This window comes from Colletotrichum graminicola (genome assembly GCF_000149035.1).
Source record: "Colletotrichum graminicola M1.001 genomic scaffold supercont1.71, whole genome shotgun sequence".
Classification (NCBI taxonomy): domain Eukaryota; kingdom Fungi; phylum Ascomycota; class Sordariomycetes; order Glomerellales; family Glomerellaceae; genus Colletotrichum; species Colletotrichum graminicola.
The window spans coordinates 102,294-121,528 of record NW_007361075.1 but is presented as its reverse complement, the minus strand read 5'-3'; the positions used below and the strand labels follow the sequence as shown (position 1 = coordinate 121,528).

The 19,235-nt window shown below is 55.5% G+C and overlaps 5 protein-coding genes across 5 annotated transcripts; 4 read left to right on the top strand and 1 right to left on the bottom strand.

The window, feature by feature from the left end:
* Positions 1 to 4,952: 4,952 nt before the first annotated feature.
* On the top strand, positions 4,953 to 5,761 carry GLRG_10958 (uncharacterized protein; the record flags this gene model as incomplete). The annotated part of the gene is made up of 2 exons (XM_008101678.1): positions 4,953 to 4,983; positions 5,409 to 5,761. 2 exons carry the CDS (start codon positions 4,953 to 4,955, stop codon positions 5,759 to 5,761), a joined length of 384 nt encoding a protein of 127 aa, XP_008099869.1.
* Positions 5,762 to 6,324: 563 nt separating this feature from the next.
* On the top strand, positions 6,325 to 6,771 carry GLRG_10957 (uncharacterized protein; the record flags this gene model as incomplete). Its single annotated transcript, XM_008101677.1, has 1 exon — positions 6,325 to 6,771. The coding sequence occupies one exon, from the start codon at positions 6,325 to 6,327 to the stop codon at positions 6,769 to 6,771; it is 447 nt and encodes a 148-aa protein (XP_008099868.1).
* A 4,163-nt stretch (positions 6,772 to 10,934) lies between these two features.
* On the top strand, positions 10,935 to 12,070 carry GLRG_10956 (nucleotidyl transferase; the record flags this gene model as incomplete). Its single annotated transcript, XM_008101676.1, has 2 exons — positions 10,935 to 11,111; positions 11,174 to 12,070. 2 exons carry the CDS (start codon positions 10,935 to 10,937, stop codon positions 12,068 to 12,070), a joined length of 1,074 nt encoding a protein of 357 aa, XP_008099867.1.
* A 798-nt stretch (positions 12,071 to 12,868) lies between these two features.
* GLRG_10955 (glycerol kinase) lies at positions 12,869 to 14,695 on the bottom strand (the record flags this gene model as incomplete). The annotated part of the gene is made up of 3 exons (XM_008101675.1): positions 12,869 to 13,287; positions 13,393 to 14,396; positions 14,475 to 14,695. The coding sequence occupies 3 exons, from the start codon at positions 14,693 to 14,695 to the stop codon at positions 12,869 to 12,871; spliced, it is 1,644 nt and encodes a 547-aa protein (XP_008099866.1).
* A 2,534-nt stretch (positions 14,696 to 17,229) lies between these two features.
* Positions 17,230 to 18,582, top strand: GLRG_10954 (uncharacterized protein; the record flags this gene model as incomplete). Its single annotated transcript, XM_008101674.1, has 1 exon — positions 17,230 to 18,582. The coding sequence occupies one exon, from the start codon at positions 17,230 to 17,232 to the stop codon at positions 18,580 to 18,582; it is 1,353 nt and encodes a 450-aa protein (XP_008099865.1).
* Between the last annotated feature and the right edge of the window lie 653 nt (positions 18,583 to 19,235).

The window sequence follows — 19,235 nt, the reverse complement described above, 5'->3', positions numbered from 1 at the left end:
TTGTTTTTCCTCGCTTCTGCCACCCCAGCTCCATTAAAGCAACACCGTCCAGCGGCATTGCCAACTCATCATTGCATGACCTGCATTCCATGGGCCTGCACTCTCTTTGCCTAGTCTTTTTTTTTTTTTTTCCAACTCTCCTTATTTCTTTTTCTTTTTCTCTCCCGCGCGCGCACCAACCGGCCGTTGCGCTGCATATGGCTGGGCGGCGGCTGCTACAAAACATCCCAGGTATCTGTACCCGCCTCTTTCCATGGATGGTGGATAATAAAATGTAGTAACTGTACTTTGATGCGTCGTACATACTCACCCCTACACAGGGGAACAAATGATACTCAATGGCCGAGGTTCTTCTTCGTACCCCACGCTCAGGAGCAGCAGCAGCAGCAGCGACAACAACCATTCAGAGCTCGCCAGCTCCAAGCATCCGTCCCTGGCCTTGACCTAACCTCACAACACTTGTGGCTTCGAACCGTCCGTCACTATCTCCGTCCTCCCACCCCTCTCGGTCCTGTCACCGTCGTTGTCCGTTTACGGCCATCCAACGGTTTGCATTCGCGTGGCTCTTCGGCCTTTTTTATTTTGTTTTTTTAACACCCCTCCAACCACTCCACGCTAGCCTCTATCCTCTCGTGCCATTTAGTTTTTGCCTCACCCTACAGCAAGATGGTGGCTCTCGGTTGATTCAAGTACCATGCGGCACTCGCTGCAACTCTCGCTACACACACACACACACACACACCATACATACACCCAGAAAGGGAGAGGGAGGGAAGAATTGGGAAGCGGAGAGGGACATTCTTCTTGCATATGAAATCTTGACTTGCAACCCGCCAGCGCACACCCCCTTCGGCCCCATTCCTCTCATCCCACTCCAATATCGACATAGTTCCTCGCGTCAATGGATCTCGCCCCGTCGAACCCACTCACAATAGCCATCCCTCGTTGCTGGGAGGGTTCATGCACGTCGTCCATGCCCCTCGCAGCAATGAGAGATGAGCCCTTCACCGACCTCAGCATCCTGTCCGCGGGGGGGTGGCCATGAACATTGACCGTGGTTGGCTACCAAACGCCCTTCATATAATTAGTCTCTGGGTATGTCCCATCAAACTCCCTTGGGGCTGGGGAACGATACTCGACCTCCCATGAAAGTGGTGAGCGGCAGCAAGTCTACGAGGAGCGGAGTAGCGAGCGTCTCGCCGCCAACCATGCCTCGCCCACGTCTATTCTTCTTTGCTCTTCTCTCTACGGAGTACTGGCCTCTATTTTAGTCGGCACCCTGGCTTACGCCCCCGGGCTAACGACCGACTGGCCGTCCAGCGAACGTTGATTCGCTGCCCCATAGAGGGACCCTGTTCCGTCATCGCAAGGGGTCTTTGCTGGTGTACAGATAGGTACATGACCCATCGGCTCTGGTCTACTTTCTCTGCAGCTGATTTGTCGACATTTTCGAAGGAGATTTCGATGTTCGTCATCTCTTACTGGCCATAAGCGCTGCTCTGCGCGACTAGACAACTTGACTGACGATTTTGACGTTGACGATGAACCGCCCGCCACCGCTGCACATCATTGGGAGCCACTGGATTGCCCATGCCCAGAAGTGGGCCCGGCGCCTACCATTCAAACGCCGCCGTTCCCCTGTCCCATCTAGCATCAATTGGCTCGGCCAGCCTTTGCCTGACAATGGCACAGACGAACTCGGAGCGGTTGACAGTTCTTCGACCCAAAGTTCTTGGTCCTTCTCTGTTGGAAACACAATGTCTCCAATGCCTCTACCTCGGGTTCAGCATTACCATGGGGTAAATGACCAGCGGAGCAAGGGGACTCGATGTCAACGTCTGCTATAAGTGCAGTGCACAACTCAGAGTCCGAATCCCACCCACCGTTTGCGACAAATTGCCCCCGCAGCATTGGGAATCAACTGCAGTCTGTACATGCACGCAAGCCCAGCAACCAATGTACCTGGCCTCGTACGTATCCTATGACATATGGACGCACAGTTGTACAATGATCGGCGGACTCGACGAGCAACACGATGTTCGATCCGTGACAAAGCAATGGACAATTGGTTGTGGACCACGCCGAGTCCGACACTCACGATAACAAGCCTCAAGGGAGAGGGAGAAGAAGAAGAAGAAGAAGCTTGCACCTTTGACACGATGATAATCCGAGCATACGTCGACGGATGCTAACCGGCCCCTCTGCTCGCTGCTGCTTGGCTACGGGCACATGATGAGTCGCTGTCAACACACAACAAGCTCGGGGCTTTAATTCCTTAGCAGTCGTCCTCTGACTTGCTATAAACTCACTGGAATAGTGGCGTCCAGATGCTACCAGGCACATCCCTCCCAGGAGGCGCAGAAGAGAATGAAATAAGCATGCCCTGGCGTTTTGACTCGCCATGGGCCAAAAGGCAATTCAGCCAGAGACTACATACGTTGTAAGGAACAATGACTTGGTCCTGGGTCCATGGTACTTGGCATGCTCCTGTACAAAATACGGTTGTCGTCTCCTGCAGGGTACAGCCAAACGAAGCCGGGACCATTAGATTGGGTCCTGCTGTTCGGAATGGTTGCATTTCGCCACCGGCTTTGAAAACTACAAATGCCTCGTCAGTGGTTGCCTTTTTCTTCAGGTCTTTTTTTTTTTTTTCGTCTCTCGGCTTTCCTCCGCCTCCGGCCGGAACTGGCGTTTTTGTCCGCTGTACGTAGCCCTAGAGCAGCTAAAGCAGCCCGCTATGCGACCCGGCGGGCCACACACGGTCAGAGAGACTTGATGCAAAGTTTCGGTCATGTAGTCATGTAATGCAGACGGAGGCGCGCGCCTTTGCTTGACGACGACGCCGTCAGCAAACCACAAGCCGTCTTTTTTAAAGCCGAAGGAAGTGCAAGTCAGTCCATGGTCGGCGGCACGACCGGCGGCTGCACAGTTAATACCTCACAGCCGGGGCTCCCAAGACGGTGAAGCACCCGAAGCATCTGAAGTATCATGGCCGGCAAGGTCCCCGAAGGGCCGAAGGGGAAAAAGGTTATCGGGGGTTCCCTCTGTACAATCACCACCTAATATTCTACAGCAATGGTCCCTGATACTCGTTCGCTACAGCCCAGGGAGACGAGGATGGGGCGACCGGGGGATCGGGCCACTAGACTACTAACAGGCGAATTTGGCCTTTGGTGGGCCGGCTTGACCCGCCCCAATCCGACAGATCTAGCTAAGGATTGGATTCATCCCTGGAAGTCCTAGGATCGTACCGCCGTCCAGGTAATCTGGAGGTAGGCACGCTATAGGCAGTGCATCCGTTGCGCGATTCCCGAGCAATCACATTAGACATCGCTATTTGAAATAGAAGACTCGGAGAAAAACGCAGATGGAGGTTATTTTCGCTACCAGCAGGGTGCTGTCGCACAAAATACCCACGCCATCGCACACAGAGACGCGGCGGCTTGTCCAGCTCCGGGGGGGGGGGGGGGGGGAGAGGACCGACCTCTCAGCAGAGGTAGATCTTCGTCTGGGCTGCCCCGGCCCTTGGCGCAGCGATGACGCTGGTACCCCCCTCCCCTCCTTGAAGCGTTGGTGTGTGGAGTTGTCTGGTCTCCAGTGGGTTTTTTATCAACTGGCGACGAGACGAGCCAACGCAGCAAAGCATGGGTCACACTCTTTCGAGAGCCGCATCGCCGCTTGCACCTCGAGCCCAAAGACCGAGGAGAGGAAGGAGCGGGAGGGGAGAGAAGTAGTAGAAGGAGAAGGAGAAGGAGAAGGAGAAGGAGAAGGAGAAGGAGAAGGAGAAGGAGAAGGAGAAGAAGAAGAAGAAGGAGAGAACCACCCCGTTGTGTACTTTCCGTCCGTACATAGTAGGTAGTGCCCAATTTTTCCTATTCCCTGTCCACTTGGCGTCTCTCTTTCCATAACCTCCACCAGGGCTGAGGTACCTTCTTGCCTACCTACTACTACCTACCTACCTACCTAGACGCCCTGCTGCTTGTCGTCGTCGTCGTCGTCGTCGTCCTCCTCCTCCTCCTCGTGCATCCCCTCTTTTGCTCATCCGGTCCCTCCTTTCCTGCCGTTGCCGCCGTAGCTCTCATTACCACGCACTGCTGCGGATGGTATCGTTGCCAGGTTGATGTACCTTTACAAATGTTGATGTTGGACCCGGGATCTGTTGCTGGACCACACCCCTACACCCCCTCCCCCTCCCCCTCCCCCTGCCCCCGCACTAGTTCATTAACAAGCCCAGAGCACGAGAGAGAGAGAGAGAGAGAGGAGGGGGAGAAAGAGAACGCACCCTTTTCTGCAATAAAGCAGACACATGTCTCGCCATTCATGGCTCCGATGCTTTCCTGCGACCCAAGAAGCGGAAGCCCTGGATACGTAGCCTAACTTACAACACCACCCACCCACTACACACCACGCACACGCACACACGCATACGCGCACACACACTTCACGAGTTACAACACATCAACAACACCCCTTCCACCGGCTTTCTTCATCTTGTCCCCCACCCCCGTCTCCCAATACCCTCCCCAAGCCTTACTTCTCTCCAACCTGGAAACCACGAAAACAAATCGAAATCCGACCGGCCCCAGCTCTTCTTCTTTTAGTCTCGTTGAGCCAACTCATACATACTCGCCTACCCCCGAGCACGCCCCGGATTTCTGCCCTACGCCTGACATACAACTCCTCCCCCCCCCAAAGACAGTTCGGCGTGTGGTGCGTGGAGTGCGTGCGAGCCCAGGCCGTCCTAAACCACAGATCTCTCTGCTCGCCTCACCGTTGGGCTCGGTTGCATCTCACGGCGTCCGGACATCGATCCCCTTGTCTGGCTAAGAGTCTACTCTCTCTTGCTTCACTTTTTTCTCCCGCTCCGGCTTTGAGACAACGTCCTCCCCCCTGCCACCGGTTCCGAGCCGCCTTCCTACCTCCTAATCAACCCATTGGGAACCACCGACAGCATGGGAGGCTTCTACATGCAGTACCTTGAGAGTAAGTCATCAATTGATTTTTGTAGATGATTTGTTGGAGCCCAATGCTTCCCTGAACATCCTCTTCACCATCGTCTGTATAAGTGGGCCCGGGCCGTCCGTCGTGAACGGGTCAGATCGTGTGCCGACCCCTGCATGCTTTCAAGACACAGAAATGACATGCGTTTCTTGGATCCTGACGGATCTCGACAAGCCGGGGCGTGGCGTCTCGCCCCGTGATCGACGTTAGCCTCGTGTTGCGGCTCCCTTCCAAGGAACGGTACGCAGGGCTCCAAGTCTAGATGGAAAACGGTGCGATTTGGGTTGGGCTCGGATGCAGACATCACTCATCGACTCGCCGATCCCGCTCAGTTCCACTACCATCATCATGATCCGGAGTGAATCTGACAAATAAAAAAGACCAGGGGACTAATTGGTGCATTCTAGGCCTTTGCCGACGACGTGGATGGATGGACCCTACGTACGAGTGCTACCGGGACCACAATGGCTACACCTGCCTGGTTCTGGTCAACGGGCGAGAGTACCAAACGGATCTCGCGTACGAATCAGACTCTCTGGCCCAGGAAAACGCCGCCATGCGTGCCTTCATGGTCTGCCGCAACTTCTCGGTCAATGGTGGCATGCTTGCTCGCAACGGCATCGTCCAGGGGTTACCAGCCACTGAGACTCCCCGCCGTTCCAAGAAGAGCCGGCACACGTCATCCAGTCACAGCTCGAGAGACAGCCACCGTCGATCCGGCCACCATTCTAGCAGCAGCTCCACGGCTTCCTTTGACTGAGATGGACCGGCAGACTGTGCCCCCTGCCCGACTTGGTAGCAAGGGGCAGTCGGTGGTGTGTCTATGAGAGGCATCGACCGGCCACAAAATCCGAGCATACGGACGAAGACGAACCAACGTCTCCCAGGCACCCGGTCTGGGGTGGGGAGAGATGGGCCAATATTGGCGAAAAGCAATGCGAATCTTGCACCGGCAACGACTCATAACGACTTGACGACTTAGACTCATGGTTTCCGCGCGGCACATTTGGTTTTTTTTCTCCTTCCATCTTTTCATTGCTCTCCTGCGATACCTTCCGGCCGGCTACTTTCGGATTACGGACAAAACCGTTGGGTCCTTTCTCTCTCCTCTTTTCCTACCGAATCGTTCAAGCTCTTTTAAGACTTTTTATTTTTATTTTTCATGACCAGGCGCTTGGCTGGGGTTGTACAGTACCAGTCATAAAAAGGCCGTCCGCTACTTCTGAACGGATCAACAGCCCGAGGCGACTCTGGCCGATCGACCATCCATTTTGCTCTTGATGTTTTCCGCTGTCGTTCTCCAATGGTTGGGCTCGATACGCAATGGGTTCGGGCTGCTCCTGTTTCTTCCCTTCTTCTTTTCCCCTCTCTTACTCGTTCGTTTCACCACAAAAGATTGCAACAAAAGATATGATGGGGCGGTTAGACTTCAGGCTGGAGACGCGGGGTGCGGCACAGCAATGTTTTTTTTGCTATTTTCTCCTTGCGCTCCTGCTCTCACGAGACAGACAAAAAAGAGGAGGAGTGGGGAAAAGGGAGGGGTTAATGACAAAAAGACTGGCTCGTGAAAAAAAAAAGAAAAGAAAAAAAAGCAACCCCCCCTTCATTTGCCTCAAAAAGCGAAGCGTAATTTTCTCTGGCATTTTGGACGGCAGCAAAGGGTATATATCTCGTGGATGGGCATGTCCTTCTGAGACCCCTTCTCATGAGCCGAATCTCGCGAGGTGCAGATGGCTCTTTCATGTTTGGCGAGGCGGAGGCAGATCTTGATGCCAGCGGACGGATGGCCTAGGGGGTTTGGGTTGGAGGAAGTTTGAGAGGGAAAGGGAAGGACAACTAGGAGGGACGTGGTGACATGTGGATTCTCTCAGGGGAAGCATTCATGGGCTGGACGTGGAGGAGGATGGATTCCATGATGCTACGGCACTTTTCTTTCTTCTTCTTTTCTTCTTCTTTCCCTTTCCACCTGTTCTCTTTTCCAGTGACGCTTTCCGCGGCGCTTATGATAATGATGACGACCATGATGACTAAAGAATCCATGATATGATTGCGAGAACGGAGAGCAAGAAGAAAAAAAAAAGAAAAAAAAAACAAGTTTTTGAGCTTATTTGGCGTTTATGACATTTGGGACCGTCGATGTGAGAAAGGGCGAGCCATGCATGTCGAACGACGTTGCGGGCCACGCCGGGGTGAGAGCAAGTAGTCTGTTGCTTCTTATCAGGAACGGATCCGACTTTGCCCCCTTCCTCCGCGCCAACGGCCACTGACGGGGGGTGGGGGGCCTGCGTACGGAACGCCTGCCGACGAGCAAGAGGGGGGGGCGCCCCGAGGAGCCGAGGACGTGGAACTGGAGGGACGGACGGGATAAAGAAGGGGAAAGGCTGCCATGCTCCAGAGACCTCTGAGACATGATGGCTCACCTCGAACCCGGTGGGCGCAACGACACAACGTGGAAAGATGCAAGAAGCAGCCACACACACATGCGGGTGCGAGTGTGATTGTGATTGTATGCGCGCGCGCGCGCGTGTGTGTGATGTGTGTGCTGCGTAAGGGTGTGTGAGTGCGAGTGTGTGTATGTGTGTGTGTGCTATACGTCCAAGGGCCGCTCATCAGTCAGCTCGGCAACGTGACATGTAATACGGTTTAGATTAGGAGGCGCTGTTGGTCCCGATAGATGGGTGATGGACTTGGGAAGCTGTAGCTGGGCCAGGGATTAGTGTCCGTAGGCTGAGAAGACATGTGTGGCGGATTGTCGCACACTCGCGGAGATCGACCCGTTGATGATCTCGACCTCGGCAAGTCATTGACTTTTTTTTTTTTCTCTTTTCGAAGGATCTGCAATAGTCGAGTTTGAGAAGGGAGCGGATTCGGATGAAGCTCCCCTTCTCTACGTAGGTATTGGGACGGGCGGGAGTCCGTGTGACGTGCTGGGATTGCGAATCTCTCAGACAGGGGGCAGAAGGGGGCTTCCCTCTGTGCTAGACCAGGGAGGCCTGCTTGCTGGCCGGCGCTGAAGGCTCCGTCACTGTGGAAGAGAGAGGGATGACGAAGCTACGAGGCCTTGATGACCCGGCCGAGTCGGACGCCGGGCGGTCCCGGGATGTGGGTTGACGCGCTATGGGTTTTGCGTCTTCTCAGAGCCGTACATTGTCACGCTGGTTCATCTGGCCTCGTTTGGTGTTTGATGTCGCCTCCACCTCGGCGCCTTGGAACTGTACCCTTCCCTCGAATAGGAGGAACCGCTTCCCGGGGCGTCCGAGAACAGTTGGATACGTAGGGAAAATTACGTCGCATGTTGCATCTCTGTTGTGGGCGCTGTGGCTTCGCTCGAAGAGGGCCCGCTTTCTATTTCGAGGTCACCGGGCGATTTCTGCGGCGACGACGACGACGACGATGTGGGGTGTGAATTGGTCGTGTTTCTGTGGCATCCTGAGACCAAAAGGGAGGGAGAAGGGGAGAGAAAGATGTTGGAATAAGCCTGGAAGCTAGGGATGCGTGGAACAAGCATACACGTGCAGGAAGGGTTGATCTGCGACGTCCAATCAGAGACAAAAGCGCCAAGGGGGAGGAGAAAGAGAAGATGCAAAAGGCCGCTTGCTGTAAGGAAGGGAGGGGAGGAAATCCGACATTGCATGTTCCCTCGTAACTGCGAAGGCTGTGGGCGTCAAGCGCCACACAAGGCGGCTGAAGAAGAAGAAGAAGAAGACGACGTGCATCCGCGGCGCCTCGTTGGTTCGTTGTTGGAGGGCAATTGCTGTGCCGTCAGGTTGCCGGTCCGCGTGACGACCCCGCAATGGCGATCGACAGTCGAAGACCCCGCGGGAAGATGTACGGAAAAAAAGCCTCGAATTGAGCAGGGGGGCGCCGGTCAGGTGTCGTCGGTCTACCTACTACTATATCCGTAGGGAGAGAGAGAGCCCTTACATGGGCTCCCGCTGGAAGGTTTCGGAGTGGTCCAAGGCAGCCAGACACTGTCAGGGACTCGGGGGGGAGGGGGGGGGGGGGGGGGGGGGCAAGGCAAGCAAGAAGCAAGGGGTGGGGCCAAGAAGGCATGAACAATTTGATCAATCTCGGCAGGGGAAATTGGGGGTCAGAGGGGGAGGAGGCGCAGACAGTATCCGTACTCAGTACATCGTACATGGACATGTAGGTATGTATCACTTAGTACATGCCAAAGAGGATGTCTAGGTATGCACGACCATATTGATATTTACGTGTGCGCACACGAACAAGCAAAGCAGGTCGTGATCCGTAATGGATATGACTTTGGGTAGATGTACATGGTATAACTAGTGACTCGACCAACAACAGACAGACCATCGCGGAAAGTCAAGGTGGCAGCAATGGCCCCCCCTACCTACCCTTCCCCTGACAGCTGGGCGTTGAGGCGTAGCCGTCCGGCATGGTACTTTTCTCGAGCTTCGTTGCCTCGCCTCGCGTTGGGATTGGAGGGCCTACTGCGATGGTGGGAGACCATTGGATGTGATTTTACATTGGGCTTCGATACGTATCTCTGCGTGTCTTGGATGAGTAGCCGGGTAGGTTTGTAGGTACCTATTTCAACCGTCTCGTAAACATTATCCGTACATCCGACCTTCAGCAATAGATGATGGTCTGATTGGGACAAGAGGCCGAAACGAAGAAAGGATAAGGGAAAAGGTCTAGAACAGTAGCCTTGCCAGATCCCTTGCCTTCCTTACCTTCCTTGGCACACCTAGTATCCGTACTCCGTAGTAAGGCGGTTGACCCGTACACTAATACATGCTGGTTACTGCTGTAGTAGTGGTACGTTGGTGCCGGAGTGCAGCCGGTAGCGTTTGTGTACCCGTTCCTGCTGCTTCAACACCCCTGGGCCCCTTTCCTCCCTTCCCTTGGGTGCCCTGTGCTTCTCTGCCGTGCTTGCCCCCCCCCCCCCCAATTGATTGCCTGTCTGGCCTAGCCTCCTTGCCGTTCCCTCCCCCAGAGCCAGTCAGAAGGGTACGTGCATGTGTGTGTGGCTGTAAGCTGTGTGGTACGTAGGCTGTATCCGTACATACATACGCAGTATGTACCAAATAACCAGGGCCATGGGGTGATAGAGATGATGTCGTGTCATTTTGGAAAGTCCCTTCCTTCCTGCCTGTCCTCACCACCCTGGCCAGCGTCTGCGCCTCTTTCTCGTTTCTGCCATTGCACCGCACCGCACTGCACTCACTCACTGTGTCTGTCTATCTGTCTGTCTGTCTCTCTGGACGCTTTTGGCATTCTTCGCTCTCCACCTCCCTTCTCCCCCTATCAACCTCTCCTCCTTCGTTATTATTTTCATTGCACTCGCTCTTCCTCCCTGCAACCTTGCTCTTCTCTGCGAAAGAAACACCCGGAAGCGGAAGCTTACTTACCCCTTGTCGCTTCTGCCGAACACACTCGACCAGTCGCGCTACCTTTTTGTACCAAGAGAAGAAGAGCTTCTTCTCTTTTCCACCCCCGATCTATCCATTCATATACACTCGTTTTGCTTTCGCACTGCACCTCCCTCCAAGGCCGTCGCAACACTACTCTCTTTACTTGATTAACCGACGTCGAACCACACCGCATAACCCCTTAAACACAACACCACCAAGATGAAGGGTGAGCACCACCTCCTTCGGCCTCGATAGCTAGCTAGCTAGCTAGCTGCCTGCCTGCCTGCCTGCCCCTCCTGCCAGAACCGGAGCCAGAGTCAGCCTCGCCGCTTGCTTCTGCGCCCACGGGGCTGGCAGCCACGGCACCGGCCAGCCGGCCGTCTCATCGACACAGACATGCTAACGCACGCGCATGATAGCCATTATCCTCGTCGGCGGCTTCGGCACTCGTCTTCGCCCTCTGGTGAGCCCACAACCCCCTCTTCCAGCTTGACGCGCGGCATATGGCCATCGCCGCCAGTCACGCCACCTGCTGCAGACACTTGGCAGAACATGCTTGCTGATTTCGCTCTCGATGCGCAGACCCTGACCCTCCCCAAGCCCCTGGTCGAGTTTGGAAACAAGCCCATGATTGAGCACCAGATCGAGGCCCTCGCTGCCGCCGGTGTCACCGATGTCGTTCTTGCTGTCAACTACCGTCCCGAGGTGATGGAGAAGCACTTGGCAGAGGTGCGTCCCCCCCCCGGAGCAACCCCTACGCCGACCAATACTGACGCGCAACTCAACAACAGTACGAGAAGAAGTTCGGCCTCACCATTACATTCTCCATCGAGACCGAGCCTCTCGACACCGCCGGCCCCTTGAAGCTGGCCGAGCATATCCTCGCCAAGGATGATTCCCCCTTCTTCGTCCTCAACTCGGACGTCATCTGCGACTTCCCCTTCAAGGAACTCGCCGAGTTCCACAAGAACCACGGCGATGAAGGCACCATTGTCGTCACAAAGGTCGAGGAGCCTTCCAAGTACGGCGTCGTCGTCCACAAGCCCGGCCACGCCACCAAGATCGACCGTTTCGTCGAGAAGCCCGTCGAGTTCGTCGGCAACCGCATCAATGCCGGCATGTACATCCTCAACACGAGCGTCCTCAAGCGCATCGAGCTCCGTCCCACCTCCATCGAGAAGGAAACATTCCCCGCCATTGTCCGCGACGGCCAGCTGCACAGCTTCGACCTCCAGGGCTTCTGGATGGACGTCGGCCAGCCCAAAGACTTCCTCACCGGCACCTGCCTGTATCTCACTTCACTCACCAAACAGGGCTCCAAGGAGCTCGCCTCCCCCTCGGAGCCGTACGTCCACGGCGGCAACGTGCTGATCGACCCCACTGCCAAGATTGGCAAACACTGCAAGATCGGCCCCAACGTCACCATCGGCCCCAACGTCGTTGTCGGTGACGGTTGCCGTCTGCAGCGCTGTGTACTGCTGCCCGGCTCCAAGGTCAAGGATCACGCCTGGGTGAAGAGCACCATTGTTGGCTGGAACAGCACCGTCGGCAAGTGGGCTCGTCTGGAGAACGTCACTGTTCTCGGTGACGACGTGACGATTGGTGACGAGATTTACGTCAACGGCGGCAGCATTCTGCCCCATAAGAGCATCAAGGCCAATGTCGACATTCCTGCCATCATCATGTAAAACCACTCCATCCAAAAATGGACAACCATACCTAGCCCCGGATATATCAGCCCGAGGCCCGAGCTCTTTATACTTCTTTCTGCGCGCCTGTTCTTATCGACTTTCTAATTCCAAGTTGCGATACGATTTACACCACTCCACTCTATGAGTCCCGAGAGCTTAAAAAGAAACGGGCGGCGGAAACCAAACAATCACATTTTGGGCTGGCGTCGGCAAGGGGGATCATTCGGCGAGCGCAAAAAAATGCATTTTTGCTTTGCCATGTTTTTTTTCTTCTTTTTTTCCTGGGAAAGATGATTGTCCCATTTGCTACGAGTTGAGAAGGAATGTCGGTCGAGGGCTCTCCCGGTTTGAAGGATACTCCCGTGGGAATGTCGCTAGCAAGGGGCGACCCGAGTTGTTGGGTCCTGCCCGAGACAGATGACAATAAATACGATACCTGTGGATTCGGTTTGCGCATCAGTGTATTCAGTGACGGTCCGTCGTGCTCAGGTACACAAATGCGCACTCTAGGCGAGCATCTTGCGATTCAAGCTGGGGGGCGGCTCAAGACCATTAGCTCCCGAGTGGAACAGGTGCGAGGTGTGCACGAGCAAGAGAAACTGATTTAATAGGTATCCTTGTCTAAACCAAACCCAGCACCACGGATATCATCTCAACATCCATCCGAAAGACAAAAAAAGAAAAACAATTGCTCTGCTTTGTATTCCTTTTCTTTTCTGTATCCCAATAACTCCAGAACTCCAACACTCGGTTGTATACACATAGCGGGGGAAGGAAGGGGAGGGGGCTGCTGCTCTATTCCAGATCGTTGCTCACCCAGCCCCTCGACATCTCGACGGCCTGCTCCCACTTCTTGAACATCTTGTCCGCCTTCTCCTTGGCGAGCGAGGGCGTGAAGATCTGGCGGCCGCTCTGGTTGACGTGCTTGAGGTCCCCGAGCTCTTCCCAGACGCCGAGGGCGAGGCCGGCAGAAATGGCGGCGCCGAGGGCCGTGGTCTCGCGCATACCGGGGCGGTCGACGCGGATGCCGCTGACGTCGGCCTGGGTCTGCATGCAGAGGTCCGAGTTGGAGAGGCCGCCGTCGACGGCGAGGGACTCGAGGGCGTGGCCCGAGTCCTTGGTCATGGCGTCGAGGATTGCTTTTGTCTGGTAGCACGTCGCCTCAAGGGTCGCGCGGGCGATGTGGCCCTTTTGGGTGTGCGCCGTGATGCCGACTGCGTAGTTGGTGTTAGCGTACAGCCAGAGAGAAAGGGGGGTGGGGAGGGAGACAGAGAGAGGGAGGGAGAGGGAGAGGGAGAGAAAGATGGGGGACCACTTACACAGCGTGCCCTTGGCGTCGTCGATCCAGTACGGCGCGAACAAGCCGCTAAAGGCCGTCACGAAGACGACGCCGCCGTTATCGGGGACCGTCTCGGCCAGCTCGGAGATGCGCGAGGCGTCGTCGGCGAAGGAGAGGTTCTTGACCAGGAACTTGACGCCGGAGCCGGCGACGGCGACGCTGCCCTCGAGCGCGTACGCGGGCTTGCGACTCTTGCCAAAGTCGTAGGCGACGGTCGCCAGGAGGCCGGACTTTGAGAAGACGGGCTCGTCGCCGACGTTGTAGAGCAGGAAGCAGCCGGTGCCGTACGTGTTCTTGGCCTGGCCGGGGGAGAAGCCGCACTGGCCGACGAGGGCGGCGGACTGGTCGCTGATGCAGCCGGCGATGGGGACACCCTTGAGGACGCCGCCGGCGAGGGTGCCAAAGGCGGTTGGGTCGGAGGAGGGGGCGATCTTGGGGAGACGGATCTTGGACCTGTCGACGCCGAAGAAGGAGAGGAGCTCGTCGTCGTACTGCAGCGTGCGGAGGTTCATGAACATTGTGCGGCTGGCGTTGGTCGAGTCGGTGACGTGGACGGCCTTGTCGCCGAGGGCGGCGCCGCCGTTGAGGCGGTAGATGAGCCACGAGTCGACGGTGCCGAAGGCGAGGTGGCCGGCGTCGTAGGCCTCACGGACGGCGGGGACGTTGTCGAGGAGCCAGCGGAGCTTGACGCTGGAGGGGTACGTCGAGAGGGGTAGGCCACAGAGGCCCTGGAGCCTGTCGGCGCCGGGGCGGGCGCGGAATTCGCGGACGATCGGGGTGGTGCGGGTGTCGGACCAGACGATGGCATTGTGGAGGGGCTCGCCTGTGCGGGCGTCCCAGAGGACGGTGGTCTCGCGCTGGTTTGTGATGCCGATGCCGCGGATGGCGGAGATGGGATGGCCCTGGGCGACAAACTTGGCCGTGGCCTTTTCGATGCACTTCTCGACGGAGGAGAGGAGCTCCAGGGGGTCGTGCTCGTGCGATCTGGGCTGGGTGTTAGAGGGGCCGATTGCCAGGATTCACCGCGTCCCTGGACCGAGAGAAGGGGGAGGATCGACTCACCCCGAGTGCGGGTAGTGGTTGTCGATCTCGATCTGGTGGATGGCGACGGGGTCACCGAGGCCATTGAAGAGGAGGAAGCGCGTCGAGGTGGTGCCCTGGTCGATGCTGCCGACGAACCAGTGCTCCTTGAGCTCCTCCTGAGTCTTGGTGATGCCGGCGGGAAGGTGTCCGGACGGGTCGGCGGCCCAGCGTAGGCGTTTGGGTTCTCTTGTCTCAGCCATTGCGCCGTTGTCTCGGTCGCCTCGGGGATTTCTGTGGCCGGAGGTGGTGAGTAGAAGAAGAGAGAGAGGGAGGGGAAGGGAGTGTTCAAGATGGCAAGAGATGTATGTTATGGGATTCGAGGGCTAGAGCTAGAGGTCGAATTGGGGCTTTACTGGAAAAGCAGTGGAGGGGGAGTATCGCGCGGAGAACAACAAATCGACGATGGGGGGCTGCGGGGGACAATGTTGATTCGTCCATGGGAAATGCCAGCAGAAACCAGAGTAGGTGGCGGGGCAATGAGCAGGGACAGGTCAGGATCGTGGAAAAAAAAGGCATGGAATTTGCAACGGAGCACGTGTGCCGGGGGGTAGGGGGAGAGGTAGGGCAACGGCTGTTCTTCCCCCCCCCCCCCCCCCCCCCACCGTATGTGTATATGTGTATATGTGTGTGTGTGTGTGTATGGTGTATGGAATGACTGACTGCCTAGCTAAGTATGCTATCGTCCGCCGAGGTTGGCCATTGACAGCTCCGATAGGTTGACAAGAGGTCTTCTGGGGACGCCTGGTCAACGTCGTCCCGTGGGTTTGGGACGGGCGAGTATCACGAGGTATGGCTCGTGGGGGGTTGGTGTCCGCCTCCGCGTCTCCAGTCTTGTCGTGTTTATGCCCGTGCCCGTCCGGGGTCTGGCCCTGCGTCGTCGGCTGCGACCAATTTCGAACGGACTGAGGCGGCGGCGGCGGGCCCAGCTTTGCTCCGGCGGTCGGGATGATGTCAGAAGCGGGCGGCCGGCGCCCATTGGAGGAACAATTGAGGGGTTTTGGAAGCTGCCGCGCGCGACCAGCAAAAGCTGCTGTTCCGCGGCCGTGGACGCGACACCGGCAGGTCCCTGGCGCCGGTGGCATCCATGTGGGCCGCCGCCAACACGTCGCATTGCCATTGACGCTTGCCAGCCTCCTGCTGCTACTGCTAATGCTGCCGCTGCTGCTCGGGGCGAAAGACCTCGGGAGAAGGATAGATATCCCAGGCAGGGTTCGGGGGCGCATGCTGGGATGTCGGTTTCTCGTTCTATCTGTCTGCGAGCGAGAGCCGACGATGCGGTTGGTTTCCTGGCGGATGTTCGGGGGAAGGGTCTCTTCTCGCTTCCGAAGTGCATTTGGTGGGGGCATGGGGCGATGGGGCACGTTCAGGGTTTTAACTAGCAAGTGAGTTCTCCATCTTACTGATAGGTATTAAACTATCTAGATAGTCACCCACACCAAGGACTTCGTCCTATATCCGCATGGAGTGTGGGGACTGATCCGTGGCCGCTTTAACCTAAGCCAAAGCTAAGCTAAGCAAAGCAAAGCAAAGGTAAGCAGAACTACTCGCCCCCTTAGATATGGATTCCCGAGTATCGCATTTATTCTCCAGAGTCTCCTCCACTGTCGGTCTATTCCGAGGATCGAGTTTCAAGATGCGCCTTATGGAAATCGTTGTCATCTGAAGGGAATTTCCTTTGTCGACCACCGTTCAAGTGGCCTATGCGGAGGTCCTTGCTGGTAACATAAGGAAGTGGATGGCATGGAAGGTTTCGGGATCAAGGATACTGGCGATTGATGGTGGGAACACGGGCCAAATGAGTGGTACATTCGCTTTAGAATTGCAATATCGTAGTCTTGGTCATCTGGTTTGATTCCTTCCTAGCCGGTATCAAAGTGGTGGGAACCACTCCCATGCATACATAGGGCTGAGGATCTAAGGACGGGTAGGTTAAAGGAAACAAAAGTTTGGTTTTCATGGTCTCAGGAAGCTGTGGGCTCAGCACTTGGTTCTTTAATCTCTTTTGTCAGTAGACTGACGGGGGAACTCTCTATGCTCGTACTTGCTTGACTTCCTATTAAAGAGCTAGAGAGGGTTGAAAAGCCGAGGACAAACAAATCACCTAGCATGTTCCTGGAACCTTCACAAAGACAAAGGCAGGATGCATGCGGTGGATCTGTTTGAGTCCTAAAAAATAAAGATACAGTTCAACCGACTTGACTCTCTGCACATTGCTGTGTCTCCCCCTGTCATCTTCTTGCCAGAAATCCCACAGGACCAAGAATGACGTCTTGGCATCATTTTCATGTTGTGAAGCTTCCTCACCGCAGCTTCCTTCCGCTGCCCGTCTGACATCCCATGCCCTTTCCCGGTAAACCAAACAACCCGAAACAATTCAAAACAAAAGGCGAACATCCGTTTGTTTCCAAGCAACAAATACACAAACAGTCCCTCGAGCAAACATGGCAAAAGTCTGACGCAACGCGTACGATCAGCGCCATCGATTCACCAGCATAAACCATCGACAAATCCCATAGCGCCTTCCTTCAGCTTTATCACAGATTCAATCCCGATAAGTTCAGTATTACAGTCTAATACTTCTTGAGGCATCACACAAAGGTTCAGACACGCAGATCACGTTTGCCGAAGTACGAGACAATGCACATTGCATGCCCATCTCCTGTTCCATCAAGAACTAACCCACAAGTAGCAGATATCCCACTCCGAAACACATATGGACCGTCCTACAAGCACTATGGACGTCCGAGTCAAGAATGAAGAGTCGGATAACCCAGTAAAGGTTGACGAAGCCGACGTTCCGATCGACAGGGGAGAGCAAGATGTCCAAGTAAAAGCGGAGGAGGAGGTTTCCGCTCTCACCCCTCCATCACCCTCCCAGCTGCGCTGCGCTCTTTCGGTAGGAGCCTCGAGGATATCTCCACGATACCAGAGATCCTCTTCCAACCTGCCAATGCAGCAGACTACTGCCCGCCCCGCCAGGCTGGCTGTTCACAGCAACGCTTCTGCCAATGCCCCCTCGGCCGTTTCGGCCAATCTCATGGCTTGTCAAGGTCAAGCTCATGCTTCACTCCCTGCCCCCTCTTCGGCTTCCGGATCGGGAACAACAACCAACTTGCCTCCTACTAGAAGCTCTGGAGTTCGTCAACTTGCCACCACGAAGCTGCAGTCTTTCGCCGTCAAGACAAAGTCAGTCTCCAGGCATCAGCCAGAATCACGTTCGGGTCCCAACCTGATTCTCGACTTTTTGGCTATCCCGCTATCTACTCCTCCGTCGCAATCCGACCAGTACATTCATGGCGGACGTAGACCCGTTAGCCCCATGAAGACGATGAAGCCCATGACTGGGCCGGTCCATCCTGTTGCCGCGCCCTTCTGCAAGGAGACCCGAGCTAGGCTCGACGACAAGCCTCATGAGGACTGGATCTACACGACTTCGACCGGGAGCATCAAGAAGCTGCCTCAGCTGGGCAGCTGTGGCCCTTGGCAAGTTTCTCTGCCTTCCAAGATGGACACCGCTATTCACATCGACCCTTATATCGATCGACTGAGCCATCTCCTAAATGTCCAGATCGAATCTACCAAATCTCCCCCCTCAATCCACGTCAAACTCTTCAAGTCTCAGCTCGCTGAGCAGGCGAAGCACTCGTACTTGCTCGAAGAGCACACAGCTATGAAATGGAAGGCCTGGGCGGTTCTAGCTGCTTGGGTCGACCACTTGGTTCGACGCGGCGCCCCGCCAGCCATTCCTCCAATTGACCTGGTGAGCTTTGTGAGAAACAAGCTTCTGGCAGAGGGCCGCCGCGCAAGGGAAACCGCAGTAGACCTACTGCACGACCGGCAGGGTGTTGTGCTGCTCCCCAAGGGACATGGCACATTGCAGATGCCGAGACTGACTCCTGCTGACCTTATACCACTGTCTAAGCCGTCTCCGCCTGGTACCCGGAAACCTAGTCTGATGCCGACCAAAAGACTACCGCAGGCCTCCAAGTATGGGCACAAGCATCTGCTCACTGACGATTCCAGCTCGAGTTCGAGCTCAGACTCAAGTCCGGAAGTTCAGGCAAAGCGCCTGCGTCATAGGAACTAAGTGGCCTTTAGTTAGTGCCGTCTCCTGTTTCGTGTTGGCCAATGAAACTGGTGGCAGGGTCAAGAATCAAGGCTGCAGAGGGAGATGTGCCGATTGAAGAAGCTCAATTACCCCTGGGTTCGCGGTTTGTTCGAAGAGATTGTTACGATGGATATTTTGCCAAGGGGTGAAGAACAATATGTCTGGGCTAGCTGACACCAAAAGTTGTTCGCACACTGTGCCCGTTGATTTCTCGTTGTTGATTGCGATGGAGCTCTTACACACATCCAAAAAGTAGAGAATAGTAGCGATTCTAATGGCCACCGAGGGCATACACAAATGGTGTGTTTCATTGAAGTGATCCTGTTTGGGAGGCATAACGCCATCCGAGTTATTCAACTCGGTATAGTCGAGTTCTCTGATACCTGTTGTCTTTTACAGTATGCAAGTGATAAGAATCCTACACGGCCACAATTTTCAGAAGTTATGGCGAGTTTTCCTTTTTTTGTCTTTCTTCCCCTGTACGTATCCGTCACTCAAGGTCACACAACGTTGGATTAAGAGTGCGTCATCCACAAACAGGACGTATAGGTTAATTGATGATGGCGGGACATGCCAGGGGTGTCATTCATTTTGAGAAAAGCAAACAATATCATTGTTGAACCATGTGGCGG